This window comes from Lacerta agilis, chromosome 7 (genome assembly GCF_009819535.1).
Source record: "Lacerta agilis isolate rLacAgi1 chromosome 7, rLacAgi1.pri, whole genome shotgun sequence".
Classification (NCBI taxonomy): domain Eukaryota; kingdom Metazoa; phylum Chordata; class Lepidosauria; order Squamata; family Lacertidae; genus Lacerta; species Lacerta agilis.
The window spans coordinates 83,087,396-83,101,865 of record NC_046318.1 but is presented as its reverse complement, the minus strand read 5'-3'; the positions used below and the strand labels follow the sequence as shown (position 1 = coordinate 83,101,865).

General features: G+C 45.9%; 1 protein-coding gene across 1 annotated transcript; it reads right to left on the bottom strand.

The window, feature by feature from the left end:
• Positions 1 to 9,863: 9,863 nt before the first annotated feature.
• PSCA (prostate stem cell antigen) lies at positions 9,864 to 14,154 on the bottom strand. Its single transcript, XM_033156154.1, has 3 exons — positions 14,103 to 14,154; positions 11,139 to 11,246; positions 9,864 to 10,152 (listed from the first exon to the last, which is right to left on the bottom strand). Exons 1-3 carry the CDS (start codon positions 14,152 to 14,154, stop codon positions 9,938 to 9,940), a joined length of 375 nt encoding a protein of 124 aa, XP_033012045.1. The 3' UTR covers positions 9,864 to 9,937.
• Between the last annotated feature and the right edge of the window lie 316 nt (positions 14,155 to 14,470).

Here is a 14,470-nt window from a genome sequence, read left to right as displayed (position 1 = left end):
GGACCAAATTTGACAGGTGGGTGGACTTGTTAGTGAACGGGCCATAATTCCTACCGAACCAAGAACAAGTCAGAAGAAAACATCCAGTATACAGTCAGCTAAAAGGCATGTTTGCATCCCTCACAATTTGTGCTGTTTGGTGGTTCCGCTGTGCCACCACAATACTTCTGAATGCCCGTTGCTGGAAACCGCAGGAAAGGAGATAGCTGCTCTCAGGTTCGAATCCTGCTTGCTGGTTTCCCACACAGGTATCTAGTTGAAACAAAATTTAAAAAAATTCCTTCCAGTAGCACCTTAGAGACCAACTATGTTTGTTTTTGCACAATTCTTCTGAGGAAGTGTGCATGCACACAAAAGCTCATACCAGTAACAAACTTAGTTGGTCTCTAAGGAGCTACTGGAAGGAATTTTTAAATTTTGTTTCAACTGTGGCAGACCAACACAGCTACCTACCTGTAACTAGGTATCTAGTTGTCCACTGTGAGACCAGGAGGTTGGACAAGATGGGCCATTGGCCTGATCCGACAGTCTTTTCTCTTGTTCTTACATTGAGCATTGAGCGGGCAATCCAAACACACTATGTAATCGACCTCTGTAAAGATTTGGTGATGGAAATCATGTAAACCCTGTCTTCTGGGGGTGGGGGTGGGGGTGGGAGGGAAACCACCCTCCTGCATTATCAGAGGTAATAATTTCCCAGGTCCTGGGGTACTGAAACGCCAGCCTTATCTCAGCAGCCTTGGGGGGAAGTTATGAAACAGGTCCATTAAACTCAGGTCAGTCCGTGGTTTATGGATTGGAGAAGTCCAGCTAGTGTTTTTCCAGAGCAGAATGTCCCCTCCAACCCCAAAACAAAATAAAAAATAAAGAATTCCTTCTAGTAGCACCTTAAATGGACTGCAAGAAGATCAAACCTACCCATTCTTAAAGAAATCAGCCCTGAGTGCTCACTAGAAGGACAGATCCTGAAGTTGAGGCTCCAGTACTTTGGCCACCTCATGAGAAGGGAAGACTCCCTGGAAAAGACCCTGATGTTGGGAAAGATGGAGGGCACAAGGAGAAGGGGGCGACAGAGGATGAGATGGTTGGACAGTGTTCTCGAAGCTACTAACATGAGTTTGGCCAAACTGCGAGAGACAGTGAAGGATAGGCGTGCCTGGCGTGCTCTGGTCCATGGGGTCACAAAGAGTCGGACACGACTGAACGACTGAACAACAACAACTCTACTACTGGAAGTAGTGATGTATGGAAGTGAGAGCTGGACCATCAAGAAGGCTGATTGCCAAAGAAATTATGCTTTTGAATTATGGTGCTGAAGGAGACTCTTGAGAGTCCCATGGACTGCAAGAAGATCAAACTCCTGTCTTCCACTGTCTCCCGCAGTTTGGTCAAACTCATGTTAGTAACTTCGAGAACACTGTCCAACCATCTCATCCTCTGTCGTCCCCTTCTCCTTGTGCCCTCCATCTTTCCCAGCATCAGGGTCTTTTCCAGGGAGTCTTTTCTTCTCATGAGGTGGCCAAAGTTTTGGAGTCTCAGCTTCAGGATCTGTCCTTCCAGTGAGCACTTAGGGCTGATTTCCTTCAGAATGAAATAAAATAAAAAATTCCTTCCAGTAGCACCTTAGAGACCAGCTAAGTTTGTTCTTGGTATGAGCTTTCGTGTGCATGTACACTTCTTCAGATGCACAAGAAAGCTCATACCAAGAACAAACTTAGTTGGTCTCTAAGGTGCTACTGGAAGGAATTTTTTATTTTATTTTGTTTTGACTATGGCAGACCAACATGGCTACCTACCTTTAACTGGAACTATGAAAGGCACTTCCTTCAGAATGGATAGGTTTGATCTTCTTGCAGTCCGTGGGACTCTCAGCAATACTTCTGCGATATCTCTATGTGAACTTGGAAAGGGACTTAATCACTGCTTTTTTTCTAGAAAAAGAGGTGCAAGAACTCTCTATGAACACTTCCCTTTTTCTCTTACGATGGTGCCTACCTTGACAGGTGCCAGAACCGAGTTCCGGCGAGTTCCGGCTGGGGAACAAAAGCTCTGGATTTAATGTTCCCTCTGGGCGTATTAATGTTTGGTTTCATGAGTGTTTTGGTTTCGTAACGAAAGGGCAGGTCTCCCTTTTCACCAGGCACTCGTAAAACAGCTCTCGGTTTCTGCCAGGGAGAATTATGTGGAACAATAGAACCTTCTTCCTCTTGTTTGGGTGACGAGGCAGGGGCCACGATACAGTCACGCGGGCTCCCTGGGGCAGGGTGTTGCAGGCCGGCTGGTATTTTTCCAAGCCGCTCAGGCAGAATGTCGCCTCTCCCTTTGCATCGCCACCCATGAACGCCTGCAGCCCTCTGTACTTGCGTAAGACCGTCCGCTGAGACTCTGCACCAGGCGGCAAAGTCACTGGACCCTGGAGTCTTGATTAAGGGTGTCTGTGTGACTAATCAAGAGCCATGGGGAAATGTTAAAGGGTAACAAGCCATACGAAATAATATCTTGCTTTGACAGGTAAGATAAATTCGGCTGCAACGAAGGAAGGGCTGCCTTATGCAAGGTCGGAGCATTTGTCTCTCATAGAATCACAGGGCTGGAAGGGACCCCGGTAGTCATCTAGTCCAACCCCTTGCAATGCAGGATCAGTATCGACTACTGCAGCCAACACTTTGAAGCCAAAATTGGGGACGCCATATTCTTGGGCGCCATCTTCCCATTTTTTTATCACAAGAACATGGTGGCCATTTGGGTTGCTGTGATCTCGCGTGATTTCGCACTGTGGTTCTCTCCCCGAAGTGTTTTTTTTTGGGGGGGGGCACAACGCCCAAGAATGCATATTTTGGGGCACCACATGAGATTTCAACCCCCCCCCCCCAAAGCTTTCCTTGGGGAGGAAATACACCATGAAATCGTGCGAGATTGTGGCAAGCAAAATGGCAGGTGTTATGTACTGAGTTGAATAGGATCCAAAATGCAGCAGTCTGATTGGTCCTAGAACAATAGGATTGAGATTGCAGCAGTCTGATTGGTCCTAGAACAATAGGATTGAGATTGCAGCAGTCTGATTGGTCCGCAGGAGCCACCCAATCCAGCTCCAGGTGGAAGTGAATCCGCAACCCGATTGGCATAAAGGAGTATCCCGGAATTAGCCAATCACGTTGGGCCCATTGTGTAAATAGTGTATATAAAGCAAACGTTTTGGGGGAACTGCATTCCTCACTACTATGAGCTGAATAAAGAGCATGAAATTCACACTTGACTCCGAGTATATTTTAGCAGCCGTCCCTTGCAGTAAAAAAATGGGATGTCCTGGTTTTCCTGGGGAACTTGGGGACTTTGCAGTGGTAGAACACCTGCTTTGTATGCAGAAGACTGCAGGTTGCATTTCCAGCATGAATCCCAGTGGGAGGGTCTCACTATCTACCAGCTACGGGGGCTATGCTCTCCCTCCATTGGTTGGAGGCTGCATCACTTCTGAATCCCTGTTGCAGGAAGTCACAGGAGGAGAAAGTGGTTCTTCTGCTCAGGACCTTCTTGAGGGTTACCTATTGGGCATCTGGTTGGCCCCTGGGTGATGCACTAGATGAGCCATTGGCCTAATCCAGCAGGCTCTTCTCATGTTCTTATGTGTGCCCTTTTGACATCCAGAGGGAGTCGGGAAGGCAGCTGGCTAGCCCCCAGCTGTATCAGGCCCTTCCAGCAGACGCACTGGCCGATTCCCTGATCTCTGATGCAACATAGATAGCGACTCAGGATTCTCTGAAACCTCTGAAACCTGAGCACACTCTATTTGCAGATTGCAATGCACAGACAGAAATGGCAAGAGAGAGGGTTGTGTGAAAGCATATTTACAGCAGATTTATTGAGCATAAATCAGACAAAGAAAACAAGTCTCCTCTCCTTTTTCTTCTCAGAGAGAGAGTCAAAAGCAAAAGCTACACACAAACGGAAGTTCCCAGCAACCTGTGCTGGTGTGTAACAGACACGTGACACGCAAATGCCCCATGTCTGTAACTTAAGGTGGAATGGAATCTTAACATGCCCACCGTATCCTTGGAAGGAGAGATGCAGGCTCACACAGAAAGAGCTGTTTATTGAGCAATATTTGCTTTCATGCAGGGCTCCCAAACTCCCCCTCCCTTCATGGACCTCTTGATGATGATGATGATGATGATGATGATGATGATAATAATTTATTATTTATACCCCACACATTATTTCCCCAGCCACTCTGGGCTGCTTCCAACAGAACATTAAAATGCAATAATCTATTAAACATTAAAAGCCTCTCTACACTTGAGAATTGAAGAGGATCTTGGTGGATCACTAATAATAATAATAATAATAATAATAATAATAATAATAATAATAATAATAATATTTATAGCCCATGCATATGGCTGGGCTTCCTGCCTGTTTTAATTAATATAATGTTTTGCAATGGGGAAGCGGGTGGCGCTGTGGTCTAAACCACTGAGCCTCTTGGGCCTGATGATCGGTCAGGTTGGCGGTTCGAATCCCCGCAATGGAGTGAGCTCCCATTGCTCTGTCCCAGCGTCTGCCAACCTAGCAGTTCAAAAGCACACCAGTGCAAGTAGATAAATAGGTACCACTGCAGCAGGAAGGTAAATGGCGTTTCCGTGCGCTCTGGTTTCTGTCACAGTGTCCCGTTGTGCCAGAAGCGGTTTAGTCATGTTGGCCACATGCCCTGGAAAGCTGTCTGTGGACAAACGCTGGCTCCCTCAGCCTGAAAGCGAGATGAGCGCCGCAACCCCATAGTCACCTTTGACTGGACTTAACCGTCCAGGGGTCCTTTACCTTTACCTTTTTAATGGGCTTCACCATATGCTGCATGGTTTTTAATTGTCTTTTCATTGCTTCTTTTCTTCCTTGCATTTTGTTGCATTGCAATTTGAACCCCACAGAATCAGATCCCTCACAGAGTCACCATTTTTGAGAATGCTGTCACACTATGGTCCTGCTTTCGGGACTCACGGAGGCATCAGGCTGACCACAGTGAGAACAGCCTGATGCCTCCGTTGAGGAACGGCTTAGGGAGCTGGGTATGTTTAGCCTGGAGAAGAGAAGGTTAAGGGGTGATATGATAGCCATGTTCAAATATATCAAAGGATGTCATATAGAGCAGTGTTTTTCAACCACTGTTCCGTGGCACACTAGTGTGCCGCGAGATGTTGCCTGGTGTGCCGTGGGAAAAATTGAAAAATTCAAGAGAATTACTTTATATATAGTCAATATAGGCACAGAGTTAAATTTTTTAACATTTTCTAATGGTGGTGTGCCTCGTGATTTTTTTCATGAAACAAGTGTGCCTTTGCCCAAAAAAGGTTGAAAAACACTGATATAGAGGAGGGAGAAAGGTTGTTTTCTGCTGCTCCAGAGAAGCAGACACGGGGCAATGGATTCAAACTACAAGAAAGAAGATTCCACCTAAACATTAGGAAGAACTTCCTGACAGTGAGAGCTGTTCAACAGTGGAATTTTCTGCCTAGGAGTGTGGTGGAGTCTCCTTCTTTGGAGGTCTTTAAGCGGAGGCTTGACAGCCATCTGTCAGGAATGCTTTGATGATGTTTCCTGCTTCTCAGTGGGTTGGACTGGATGGCCCTTGTGGTCTCTTCCAACTCTATGATTCTATGATTCTAGGATTTTGGACCAGATGAGCCTCTGGCCTGATCCAGCAACCAGGCCCACCTTAGGTTCTTCTTCTTCTGAATTAGCTACAGCCAAAGTTGGCCAAACTGCGGGAGGCAGTGAAAGATAGGCATGCCTGGCGTGCTCTGGTCCATGGAGTCACGAAGAGTTGGACACGACTGAACGACTGAACAACAGCAACAAAAGTTGGAGAAAGGTACTTTGGCAACTTACTGCCTTGGCTGCAATCTCCCTTCCTTTCTCTGGCCATCAGGGTTGCCGACTTGCCCCCTACATTGAGGGGGTCCGGGGTCACGTGACGCACCTCGCCCTGCCCAGCTCCCAGGTGCTTGTCGGGCTTCAGCTTGTCTGATATTGAGGGGGCCAAAGCCCCTTCCACCCCCTATACAGTCATACCTCATGTTACATAGAATCATAGAATCGTAGAGTTGGAAGAGACCACAAGGGCCATCCAGTCCAACCCCCTGCCAAGCAGGAAACACCATCAAAGCATTCCTGACAGATGGCTGTCAAGCCTCTGCTTAAAGACCTCCAAAGAAGGAGGTCTTCTTCTTTGGTTCAGGTTGCATTTTTTCAGGTTGTGTGCCACGGTGACCCAGAAGTACTGGAAAGGGTTACTTCCGGGTTTCACCGCTCGCGCATGCACAGAAGCACAAAATGATGTCACACGCATGCGCAGAAGCGCCGAATCATGCCGTGCGCCTGCGCAGATATGGCGCTTCAGGTTGTGGGCTTTTCATGTTGCGAACGGGGCTCCGGAACGGATTCTGTTCGCAACCAGAGGTGCCACTGTAATTGGTGCCCTTGCTGGCCATGACTGGGGGCATTTGGGGAGGTGGCAGTGAAGAATCCTTAAAATATTGCAGTCCTGAACTAACCCTCTGGGCTATGAGCTGGCAAGTGTAAGACTAGGGGTCAGCAAACTTTTTCAGCAGGGGGCCGGTCCATTGTCCCTCAGACCTTGTCGGGGGCCGGACTATATTTTGAAAAAAACATATATATGAAAGAATTCCTATGCCCGACAAATAACCCAGAGATGCATTTTAAATAAAAGGACACATTTTTCTCAGGTAAAAACACGCTGATTCCCGGACCGTCCACGGGCCGGATTGAGAAGGTGATTGGGCCGGATCCGGCCCCCGGGCCTTAGTTTGCCTACCCATGTGTAAGACCCTTGGCTGACAGGTCACCCCATCTCCATTTAATCTCTGCTGCGTAATAAATTCCTCTTGTTCATTCTTTACATGCTTGTGTGATTTTATCCTTTTGTTGCTTGTGTTAAGGTGCCTGCACGTATCTTTCAATAGCCACGAAGCTTGTGTCAACCACGACCTCCTTTGTTCCGATTTTATTGTGCTTCCGGCAAGAGACACACTTCTAAGAACCAGTAAAAAAGGGATGTTTTGCGGAGCTTCCAGATCAAACTCTGGAACCCAGTTAAAGGATCCTAACATTAAATTCCTGCAATAGGAAGGTTGATGACCCAGTGCCCTCAAGGAGAACATCTTGGTCTCCTGGACCGCTCTCCCCCAGCCCACCCGCATTTGCGGCTATTTATGATCACAGGCCAAACGGTTTTATGGCTGCTAGATGACCATCCTTTCAAGGGTCAATTGCTTAATAATAGGAGATAGTCTCCAGATTCCCTGGAATGTTTCTCTAACTATTAGTCTCATCACATTGTGTTAATGCTGAGAACTTCCAGATAGGGCAGGGGTCAGCAAACTTTTTCAGCAGGGGGCCGGTCCACTGTCCCTCAGGCCTTGTGGGGGGCCGGACTATATTTTGGAAAAGAAGGGGGGGGAATGAATTCCTATTGCCCACAAATAACCCAGAGATGCATTTTAATTAAAAAGACGTATTCTACTCATGTAAAAACACGCTGATTCTTGGACCGTCCGCGTGCCGGATTTAGAAGGCGATTGGGCTGGATCTAGCCCCCGGGGGCTTTAGTTTGCCTACTCATGTGTAAGACCCTTGGCTGACAGGTCACGCCTACTCCTTTTAATCTCTGCTGTGTAAGAAATTCCTCTTGTTCATTCCCCGGGGCCTTAGTTTGCCTACCCATGAGCTGGGGAGAAGATATTGAAATTGCTCCAAGCGAACTTTTGAATTCGTAGGAAGGCTGTGAGAGTTTTTGGGTGCAGTGAGTTGGTTGAAAGGGTTGCATACGTTGGCCCTCCTGGAGGAAAAATGACCTTGAAGGAAAATAGTCACAATTTTCAGCGTGTAGAGATCCTTCAAAATCTTATTCTTTATTACTTTTTAAAATAAAGGTTTTCTATGCTGCTCATCAAGGTAGGATGCTTTTGGGTAGTTTGCAACGAAGAATGCAAATGCTAAGAAGAAGGAAACCAAAACACAGGATCAACCATAATGTCTGAGCAGGGAGTCGAAGCCTGATAATATGAAAACTGCTTAATTTCTTATTCCTTATCTAGAGTGGCCTGTTGGTTTTGGGGAGAGGTTGCCAAAAGGGTGCAAGGAAGCCCATCGTGCTGTGGGGATAGCAGTTAATCTGTCCATTTCAGTTTATCTCAGTTTCTCATTCCCCCAATCTTAAACCCAACTATACAAATAATTCCTCGTGAAAATTCACAAGCCTTTTTAGTGCGACTTTCATTTATATACATACGTGTCTGCAGAACAATTTTCGCGATCTTGCAATTTCGTAAGCTGTTTTCACCAACAGATGCATTTGTACCCACACTTCCCCCTATTATATTAATCCCAGTACACATTGCTGAGCTAGACACCCGCATTGCAAAATTCAGGAAAGTGCTCTCTTTGAAGGCTGGCTGTACATCAGCTCCTACAGTATATTGTTCCAAAGGGGCAAATTACATAAGTTTGCCTTGAAATCCAGAATGAATTGAATTCGTCTCCCATACCCAACCACACATTTTTTTTATTTTCCTCCTTCCCTTCCTGCCTTGCCTGTTTCCTTCCCAGACTCCCGGCTGCCTAAAAACCCTCAACCCCATCACCATTGCTGTGAAATATTGATTCCCAGTTTTCCCTTTCTATCCCGAATCCCCCATGGGACTCAGGAGTCCTGAGCCCCTGCTAGCAGCCGGAATAGCTGTGTTCTGCCTCCATAGTCAGATAGAGCAATGCATTACAACATCAGTTGCTGGAAAACACGGGAGGGGATCTTATCCTCAAATTTTACTTCTGGGTTTCCTGCAGGGATCTGGTTGGCCACTGTGAGAACAAGATGCTGGATTTATTGGACTACTGGTCTGATCCAGCAGAATCTTCTGATGTTCTTAACTCTCATCCTCCATGCAGGGGCAGTCCAACATCTAACTACCTACGGACCATTCATGAGTGAGTTTACTCCCCCAATCCTTTTTGGAAACTTTGTTAGAGGGAACTGGATTCCAAATATTTTAGAGCTTAGAGCTGGGACATCTAGATATGATGATTTGCACCCTAGGCTGTCGGGAGTTTTTAGAAGACCATGTTTCAAAAATCCATCTTTTGACAGAGCTCTGTTGCTAGACCACATGAGGATCCTCACTCACAAGGTGAGCAGCAGGTAAGATCATCTCTGCTCAAGTGAAAGGCAGGTTCTCAAATACTCCTGTCTGTCAACATCACTCAGAAGTGGCATTTAACTTGATCGCACAACCCCCAGCTTTTGAGCCTGCAAATGGTTGGTGACAGCCCAGCTTGTTATAGAAAACTGGGACACCATCAGGCAAAATCTATTTAAATATTGTACGATCTCCGCCTTCAAAAATCTATGGGGCTGTCATATGGAATATACAGCAAGCCTGTTTTCTCCTGCTCTGGAGGGTAGGACTCAAACGGATGGATTCAAATTGAAATACAGGATATTTCAACTAAATACGAGGAATAGCTTCCTGACAGAGCTGTTTGACAGTGGAACAGACGATCTCAGGAGGTGATGGACTTTCCTTCATTGGAGGTTTTCAAACAGAGGGGTTCTTTAGCTGTGATTCCTGCATTGAAGAGGGTTGGACTAGATGACCCCCAGGGCCCCTCCCAACTCTACAATTCTATTTTCTAATACTTTGCTAGGACACCCGAAGGATCATCAAGCTGGCCGACATCTACGCCCTCGCATAATCCCTTATAGGTAACTCTAGAAAGATCTCCACATTCGCAGCAGCAGAGACACCAGTCAGCACCGTTCAACAGATCTATGCAGTGGTAGCATCACCTAAGGTTTTGAATGTCACTTTAGTGGGAAAGAATCTAGATTTGGTTTCTCTTCTGTACAGCTACACACACAGCCCTCTCCTCAGAGCCTGCTTCTGAGAAGGACGCAGGCAAGGCTGGCGAAAAGAGCCAAGGCCACTTGGATGTAACCCATCCTGAAGCCGGAGGCCCCGTTGACGTTGCAGAGGTCGGTGGTACAGCAGGAAACGTTCCTCCTCCCCACCTTGAAGTCGCTGAAGTAAGGATCACAGGACGCAGTGCATTCTTTCGAGATGACGTTGAAAAGGCCCACGACACCTGGAAAGAAGATCGGGACAGTAGGTCACGCCAGAAAGGGAAAGTTGAGATTCTACCGGCCTGTTTGGCTCAGTATTGTCTACTCTGGTGGACAGCAGCTCTGAGAACAGAAGAATGTTGGAAGAGTCTGCTGGATCAAGCTGATCTGGTTTGGAATCCTGTTCTCACCAAACAGTGGGAAACCTGCAAGCATAGTTTTGCCATATTCCAAAAAGTAAAAAACCAGGAGACCCCAAAATCACCCAGGTTTTTTTTTTTTTAGTTACAGGTGGGTAGCCGTGTTGGTCTGCCATAGTCAAAACAAAATCAAAAAGTATTTCCAGTAGCACCTTAGAGACCAACTGAGTTTGTTCTTGGTATGAGCTTTCGTGTGCATGCACACGAAAGCTCATACCAAGAACAAACTCAGTTGGTCTCTAAGGTGCTACTGGAAATACTTTTTGATTTTTTGTTTTTAGGAAATGTCAAAATTGTTGAACTTTTAAAAGGAAACCCCCCAAATGGTTGAGCTTTTTTATTTGCAGAAATGCCATTTTTTTGATTGACTTGTCTAAGATCCAGGACAAAGCGCTGCCTTTTGGAAACCCCCCCCCCCAATGTCAATTTGAAATCCTGGTAATGTCTGGGAAAATCTGGACTTATGGCAGCCCTATGCAAGCAGGATTGGAGAGCAGGAGTGTTCTCCTCTCCAGCTGCAGTTTCCGGCAACTGGTATTCGGAAGCTTTGCTGCCTCCAACATAAAATTAATAAAAATGATTATTTATATATATTTTAAAAAATAGCAAAAATAAGAATAGCGAAAATCAAAGGAAACAGAGAAAGAATCACCTTTCTTGCCACTTTTGTATTAAAAAGGGGGCATAAAGGTTTATTTTGAAAGCAGGATTTTTAAAAACAGTTTGGTTCCAATATTTGAGGAATCGAGGAAGGAATAACAAAACCCAACAGAAGAAGAAGAAGAAGGACGCCTAAGAAATTGTCTTACCAATGACATCTGTTTTGCATACTTGTCCAATTCCATCACAGTTTTGTTGTCCTTTGCAGTTATTGTTGTTGACCTGGGTGTTGCAAGTGTAACACTTCAGGGAACCAGCTATAAGAGAGGAAAACAGTTTAATGGGGGAAAGGAACAAGTAGAAGAAGTCTACCTTACAAGTGTGGCTGCACCCACACTTTGGAAATCCCTGCCTATTAATACCAGAAACAAACCCCTGTGTTGCAATAAGAACCAATCACAACAATGCAAACACAACATGTAGGCTAATAGTTACTATAGAATATATAATCCAATAATGATATCATTCAAATTATAGGAGTAAGTCAATCAAAGTTCATATGTACAATATAACAGAGTGCTGGCGAGAACTGTCAAGCCGTGTGTTCAAAACAGATGTCTAAGGTAAGTCTCACCACAGTCTTTCGAAAGTTTCAAAAGTAAGAAAAAGAAGGAACATTTTACCACATGTGGTGGGAATGCAAGAAAGTGAAAAGCTTCTGGGAAATGATATATAATGAGATGAAAAAGACGTTGAAATATACATTTATTAAAAAACCAGAATCTTTTTTTACTAGGCATTGTAGGTATGTTAGAGAGAGTTCAAGAACAATTTTACACCCTCCCTGGCACCTTAGTATTTATTAATTGATACATAGCCTCTCAGTGTCCACCGTGCTTTGCATGAGTACAAGTGGATAGGAGTGTCCCTTGACAATCTTATAATCAAAAAATAAACCAGGGAAAACAACACAGTTAAGGGGAAGCAAGGGTAAATCAGTTGACATGTTCTTTGGCTTGGCTCCTGTGTGTTAGGGCACAGGACGTCTCTGCCAAAATATGCACATTTCACAATGCAGTTTTAAACCTAGCACACATAGGTCTGCAAACCAATTTCCCCCAATAGGGTGAATGTCTGAATATCACTTCCCTCTATATTATATTTGCACTAGATCGTTGCCATGCTGTAATGACAGTCTGAGCCACCAGGAGGGGCAAGAGGCACGAGGGCAAAGCTGAGACTTGGAAATAGGCCCTTGCAAGGATGTGCCTCAGAGCTTGAATGGGTCACCTCAGGAGGAGGAAGAGGTGCGGCCATGACCAGTTAAAAAGGGGGCTCTCCTCCCTTTGTTTCTCCCTGGTGCTGAAGAAGGTCTTTTATGATATGGTTGTGTGTGTGTGTCAGAGAGAGAGAGAGAGAGAGAGAGAGAGAGAGAGAGAGAGAGAGAGAGAGAGAGAGACTGCAGACACCATTGTCCTTTGGGGAAAACTCTGGGTGGAAGAGAGGTGGCCAGGGGTGAGGCTGGGGAAGACATCAGAACCCTTTGTGGGTTCAGAAGCTGAGGAGAAGAGTCACTGTTGTCATTTTTGAGGGGAGCTGTTGGTGAGAGAAAGGGAGGCCTGGGGTGGGGGTGGGAGAAAGAGCAAGCAGGATAGCAGAATCCCCCCTCCCAAATTCCTGTATATATCCATTTTTATGCACACCTTACCCTAGTCTGATTTTTTTTAAAAAAACGTATTGTTTGGCTGGAGAACTGCATTTCAAAATCTGGAGAAGTGCAGATTTTGAAGGACGGCTCTATTCCCGGCCACAGATAGTTTCAGAAAGTGCAAATTAGTTAGGTTCTCCTTTCAATGTGAACCTAATTGAATTTCTGCCCCATCTCTGGTGCCAAGTATCTAATGCAGTAATTTCAAACGACAGTATCTTGCATGCCAAATATCAAAGACCGTAACATGCCAAATTCCGTTGCACGCCAACGATAAAACTCTGGCAAATATTGACATCTGAGGCATTTGTAAAATTCCCGCCTCAAATGTTTGATTAAGAGTCAAAGATTCAGGGGAATGTTAACAGGAAATTATATTAACAGGGCTTTGGGAGCAAACTCGTTTACCGTAAATTATATTTTGGAGGTCTTTACCTTCCAATTGCCAGAGACCAGAGTTTCAATCCTTAGTCAAACATTGTGAAGCTCACTGGGTGACCTTAGGTACCGGTCCCTGTCTCCCAACCCAAATCACCTCACAGAGTTGGTGTGGGCATTAAATGGGGAGGTTGAGAACCATTTTTTGCCACTTTGATCTCCTTGGAGAAAAAAAGTCCTTGGGATATAAATGCAATAAATAATTGGATTGATCAATTGCATTTCATTTATACCCCACCTTTCCCTCCAAGGAGATCAAGGTGGCTCAAGGTGGCAAACCCTCTCCCCATTTCATCCTCCACAACAGGCCTGTGAGGTAGGTTAGGCAGAGAGGCAGTGACCGGCCCAAGGTCACCCAGTGAGCTTCATGGCAGAGTCAGGATTTGAACCCTGGTCTCCCAGGTGAGAGCTGGACCATAAAGAAGGCTGATTGCTGAAGAATGGATGCTTTTGAATTATGGTACAGGAGGAGACTCTTGAGAGTCCCATGGACTGCAAGAAGATCAAACCTGTTGTTGTTGTTGTTCAGTCGTTCAGTCGTGTCCGACTCTTCGTGACCCCATGGACCAGAGCACGCCAGGCACGCCTATCCTTCACTGCCTCCCGCAGTTTGGCCAAACTCATGTTAGTAGCATCAAGAATACTGTCCAACCATCTCATCCTTTGTCGTCCCCTTCTCCTTGTGCCCTCCATCTTTCCCAACATCAGGGTCTTTTCCAGGGAGTCTTCTCTTCTCATGAGGTGGCCAAAGTACTGGAGCCTCAACTTCAGGATCTGTCCTTCTAGTGAGCACTCAGGGCCGATTTCCTTGAGAATGGATAGGTTTGATCTTCTTGCAGTCCATGGGACTCTCAAGAGTCTCCTCCAGCACCATAATTCAAAAGCATCAATTCTTCGGCGATCAGCCTTCTTGATGGTCCAGCTCTCACTTCCGTACATTACTACTGGGAAAACCATAGCTTTAACTATACGGACCTTTGTTGGCAAGGTGATGTTGGCAAGGAGAAAGACCACCTGAAAGACTTACTCATCTGGATGAAGAAGCTCCCAGCCACCACGAAGATCAGAAGGGCCTTCATCGCTGGTGGATGTCTTGGCTGCGCCGCGTGGAACGGAACATCCTCACTTCTTGTGGTCGCTTTATATACTCTGAAAAGTAACTGTTGGCCCACATGAGACTGGGAGGATCATGTCCCGCTTCTGGCAGGACCAATGGGGCTTCTTCTCACCAGGAATGTGAGGCATCAGTAACCCTCCTCTCCAAACAAAAGTTCCCCTGCCTGCCCCAGCAGTGCCCTTAGGCAAGTCAGAGTGTAGCAGTGGAACTAAGCAGATGACAAATGAGGTGGGCATAGGGTGTGGTGGGTATTTTTGGGGCAAATGGTCCCTTCTCTC

What these genes read in the sequence shown, in the direction of transcription:
- PSCA (XM_033156154.1), bottom strand. Translation starts at nt 14,154, where the DNA reads ATGAAGGCCCTTCTGATCTTCGTGGTGGCTGGGAGCTTCTTCATCCAG. An exon ending in GAGCTTCTTCATCCAGATGA is followed by an intron (nt 11,247 to 14,102) that starts GTAAGTCTTTCA and finishes CCTCTCTTATAG; the next exon opens with CTGGTTCCCTGAAGTGTTAC. An exon ending in ATGCAAAACAGATGTCATTG is followed by an intron (nt 10,153 to 11,138) that starts GTAAGACAATTT and finishes TCTTCTTTCCAG; the next exon opens with GTGTCGTGGGCCTTTTCAAC.